Source organism: Rhagoletis zephyria, unplaced genomic scaffold (assembly GCF_001687245.7).
Source record: "Rhagoletis zephyria isolate East Lansing unplaced genomic scaffold, Rhagoletis_zephyria_1.1 Rzeph_scaffold_00624, whole genome shotgun sequence".
NCBI lineage: Eukaryota > Metazoa > Arthropoda > Insecta > Diptera > Tephritidae > Rhagoletis > Rhagoletis zephyria.
Genome location: NW_016157708.1, coordinates 747 through 5,767, shown reverse-complemented (window position 1 = coordinate 5,767; position 5,021 = coordinate 747). Strand labels below are relative to the sequence as shown.

General features: G+C 36.4%; 1 protein-coding gene across 1 annotated transcript in view; it reads right to left on the bottom strand.

The window, feature by feature from the left end:
- LOC108360767 (isochorismatase domain-containing protein 1) overlaps positions 1-3,330 on the bottom strand; it is a gene marked incomplete at its 5' end in the record, with an annotated part of 31,245 nt that extends 27,915 nt beyond the window's left edge. Inside the window, one exon of the mRNA XM_017613193.1 lies at positions 3,121-3,330. Coding sequence (XP_017468682.1) covers positions 3,121-3,330 — 210 coding nt within the window. The remainder of the gene's footprint in view (positions 1-3,120) is intronic.
- Between the last annotated feature and the right edge of the window lie 1,691 nt (positions 3,331-5,021).

Below are 5,021 nucleotides of genomic sequence, written 5' to 3'. Positions count from 1 at the left end.
TTAATCGCGTGACGTTCTATGGCCCTAATCCAGAACGAATGAAAAAAATCACATTTTTATGGTTTTATTGGCGAATTTATAACTTAGCAGTTTTTAGTTTTTGTATTTTCAAAATTGAAGTGGATTTAGCAGGTTTTTTGTATGAATAAAATTGTTTCCATTTTATTTTTTGTGATTATGAGCTCAGTTAAAATGTTAATTAAAATAGGATTCTATAAATAAAAACAATCAAATATATAAAATAATACAACAGATTTATTCTTCCGTTTATTGCAACAAAAATAGGCAGTTTATAAAACATATATTAGTACCTATACGTGAGGTATTCCTCTCCCAAATTAATAGTACAAAGTACACATATAAGATAATTTAAGTAGGAACTCAATAATGCCAGAAAGTATGATACATATTATTCAATCATGAGGTAAATTGTCATAGTAGGCGTGGTAATCTTCAGGAAGTAATCGTTTGAAATACTGGAGATCTCATACTTTCTGCAAGCAATCGTACGCCTACTCTCATATAAATTCGGAAGGCGAGAAAACGGCAAGGAAACAGCTACTGGGGATTTTTTTGCGGTTCNCGCTTGGTGTATACCGTAGGGCACGTTTATCAGTTACTTAAGCAGCACCTTTGCCGCGACCGGGACGAATTCTATTAAAGAATTGAACTATGTTAAAGCTTTTAAAGAACGTGTAACTAAGATAAGTTACGTCATATGGTTTTGATTTTTTTCTAGCTCATCTACATACTTCAATATATTCTGCAGGAACATGGGTATCTCCTTTCTTAAGTGCTCGTTCGATAGTGGAATGGATACAATCAGCTCCCATTTAGGTATGGCCTACTTCAAGAAACTTTTGCTCAATAATGATATTGTTATTTATAGCTGTGGATAACAAAGCACTAGCCATAATACAGTTTCGGTTTTGATATGTGCATTCGTCGCTATAAAAAATTACTGTAATTGGCTCTCCGGAACTATTATTTGGTACTACTTTTTTTTCTATCAAATCTACCCACACGCTGGAAAACTCTTCTGCATTTAATCTTCCTTCTGTTTCGTTCCACAAGTAACAATAATTTCCTTGAGATATAAAAAATTAAAGCTTATTCGCTGGCTATTACCTTGGCTTAAACGCATAAAGTAATACTCTAAGTTAGAACAATAATCGAGCGACAGAAGCACAAAATGTTGGATTTAGCAGTTGAATTTGAACTGATTGTACTTAGCAGCCTAACAGGCTAACCTAATATTCACGCACGCCGCCAATTTATTGTCAAAAATTTCTCATGCACATGCAACTTGTATGAGATCAACCGAAATTGAACGGCGTGCGTATGAAGCTAACTCAATTTCCAATTTTTGTTCTGCGTGACATTTTGATTTGACGTTTCGCTCAATGAAATCAAATGCAAACGCACGCAAGCCAATTTCGGGTGACGCAAAAAAACAAATTCGACGGCGTGCGTACCAAAACGCAAGCCGCGAATATTAGGTTAGCCTGTACAGTACAAAAATCTGTAGTTAACTCCCGATTCTGAGTTAACTACGCATTGTGAAATTGGCCCTAAGCCGACGATATGTATGTATATGTATGTGCATACATAGAAGTGAAATATAAATAAATTTAAGTAACACATAAATAAACAAGTAAGAAAGTCTAAGTTCGGGCGGAGCCGAACATTAAATACCCGGCGCAAGTAAATCACCTTTCCGAAAGCTACCGCTACATGGTACGCCGGGGTGTATCAATTTTGAGTAAATTAGCTTCCTTAAATTTCGAAATATTGAAGTTTCAAGCATTTCCGTAATTTTAGTCTGATTTCAATAATTTTCAACTTCTTGCTTCGATGTAGCAAGCACAATAACCACACCGAGTTTGGTACAAATTGGTAGAACGGTTACCGAGATACAAATATGTGATCATAAGTGGGCGGTGCCACGCCCTTTTTTCAAAATTTTATCATAAACGTATTTCTTGGTAAAAAATGTTGCAAGCATCAATTTGAATAAATTAGCTTAATATTTACTGCTTTATCGAAGATTTCGTATTTCTCTAAATTATAGTTATATGGGATATGGGCGTGGTTATTGTCCGATTTAAAAAATTTTCGGCCATTTCGTATGTTATACCAAGACCAACAACTGTGCCAAGTTTGGAAGAAATAGCCCATTTTCCAAACATTTATAATGTTCTTATTTTTCGTCTAAAACTTATTGTAAATATCAATTTTGAGTGAATAATCTTCAGTAGTTACTAAAATATCACAGTTTTCGTATTTCTGAAAATTACCGTTATATGGGAGGAGATGTGGTTATTGTCTGATTTTGCCATTTTCAATACCATCCGTCCTACGCCAGAAAGAAGTGCACGTACCAAGTTTCGTTAAGATATCTAAATTTTTACTCGAGTTATCGTGTGCACAGACGGACGGACGGACAGACAGTCACCGCTTAATCGATTTCTCTTTTCATTCTGATCATTTATGTATACATTTGTCTATATCTATCTCGATTAGTTTTGCCCGTTACAAACAATCGTTATGTGAACAAAGTTATAATACCCTTGTGCACAAGTGCGCTCGGGTATTAAAAACCTATGTCATAAACATTTGAATTTTATCATCCGCGTCTTTGCTAGTCAACTTTACGGTATCACGACAAAATCACATTTGAGCCTCTCACCATCTGTGGCAAACGAGAGCGAGCATGTTGGCGCACATGTGCGTGCGAATGATCGCTGTAAAAACGCACAGCCAAAGCAAGCGACCAAGTTCGCGACGACAGACTAATTTCCTTTGTCGCCGCTGGCGGCCGCGGTACAATACGATCCATTTTGGCAATCTGCTAAATATTCTCAGGTTTTTAAATACTGTATTAGTTTTGGTTAAAAAATAATAATCTTTTTGTTTGGAAAGTTTTTATTTGTACCATTTCGCCGTAGTTGTGTTTTACTGAGCGACATTTTTGGGCAAAAGATGCTTTACGTCGTCGCTCTAATGGGCGAAAACTCTCCGTTCGCCGGTATTGTGTTTCAACGGTAATTCCCAAATGTGCCGAAAGTGGTATCATCGTAGCTATACATACAAATTTAGAAATAAGTTTTTTCGATTTACCTCTAATCCATACAGTACAACATCACACGGTTTCTCTCCACATATAGCTTTAATTTTGTTTTCCAATTCCGGTACAAGCATACTGAATTGAGTTTTAGTTATAACCGCTTCGGCATGTGATATATCTAAATCACAAACGGTATTGCCTAACTTTTCCGGATATTGTTCAGTTACTATTAAAGGAATTCCAAATTCTTTACCGGCCTTGGTCTGAAAAGAAAATTAATTTTAATTATTCGGCTTAGTAACTTGAAGAGGTTGTCAGAAGCAGGCATAAATATGGGTTGGACGAGTCAAAATTAGTGAGAGCACATATCGCACACATACATATGCACATATGTCTTAAGGCTCTGTTATGCATACATGGCATTGCTTGAAAGTTGTCACATAAGGAATCTGTTAAATGAGCGGTTACCTAACGCACAGCATTATATACGTAAGAAGTCTGTTGGTTTTTGATTTCTACGTAAAAATGGTATAGCAGTGCATGCACTGCCAAGTATGCATAACAGAGCCTTTAAAAGAGCTATCTCAAAATTCAGATCGGGAAATATAACTGCTTGTGGATCCTACATATGGGTATTTCCAAACTGGCGTTACGTGACACTTGTTAAAAAACAAATTGAAATAGCCAAAGGTTTTTCTAGATTTACATTGCATTTAAATAGCTCCTTACTCAGTAATAAAATTACAACTGTTGGTGGTGGCGATTAGGCGCCTAAGCAATTTTCTGGTTATCGAAGATCGAAAGTGAAATTCGTATTATGAGCTATGCAACCGTGTCGAAATTTTCGTTGAGTATCGAAATTTCTGTCGAACAGAATTTTGCTTTCGATGGTGTAGCGAAGTGTTAGAAAATTGTGAAAAATGTATGATTTTGCATTTGTTTTCTTACTTTTTGACGGGTAGACACTAATTTTAATTTTTTTTTTTATCAATTTCATGCAGTTTTAACGTCGTGAATACAAAACACAAGCTCGAAAGGCTGCTTTTACTTGTGAAAGAAAATCGCAATACTCAGTTGGCACGATCTCTGAGAACAAATCATAGAGCTGTGGATAGTTTTAAAATATTTTAAATAGATTTGGCTCACAAACGCCTCTTTAGACAGTCGGAAGTTTTTTAGTAAATCTGTAGACAAATTTCTTAAATATATTTTATGTCAAAATATATTGTAAAGACTACACTTAAACTCTCTTAAACATTTACTACTCCTGGCCAGTTCACTAAACTCTCTGACGAATCGTTGAACCCCAGAACTACGTTGTACTAATTTTTACCACGTTTTTGTAAACTTGCTTTCTTTTTCATTTCATTTTAATTTGCATAAATTTACATAAATATGTATAAGCACACTATTTAGTTGCTCGATTTGTAAACAAAGCTTCTCAGCGGTGAAAAATAAACTATTGTGAACAACATAAACCAGCGAAGTTCACAATAGCGCTATTCTTCATCGAATGAGCGCCAAAATACCAAATGAAAATTCGTTCGATCAGCACTTTCGACCACAGTCGAAGATCGAATGTAACTCATAATAGGGGCCTGTAACCCACAATGTGGTTGGCATTGCTGAGGCATCAATTTAAGTGCCAGTCCATCGAACCAATCCGAAGAATCTGGTCGAGCTCGATTAGCTGAGATGGAGACTACGCCAAGAAATCATATAAATTTCGAGGAGCTGGAAGCTGCCGTACCCAAGTTCAGTGGCGATGACCACCGCGATGTCAATAAGTGGTTCATACAATTTGAAGACTATGCAAAAGCAAACAATCTCAGCGAGAGACATAAGTGCCTGTCCCAACGCCGTTGTATGATGGGAACAGCCAAGGAGTGCGTTCTTAACCACGGCATTACTGATTATGGCAGTTTGAGGACGCTCCTGCAAACAATGTCCCATC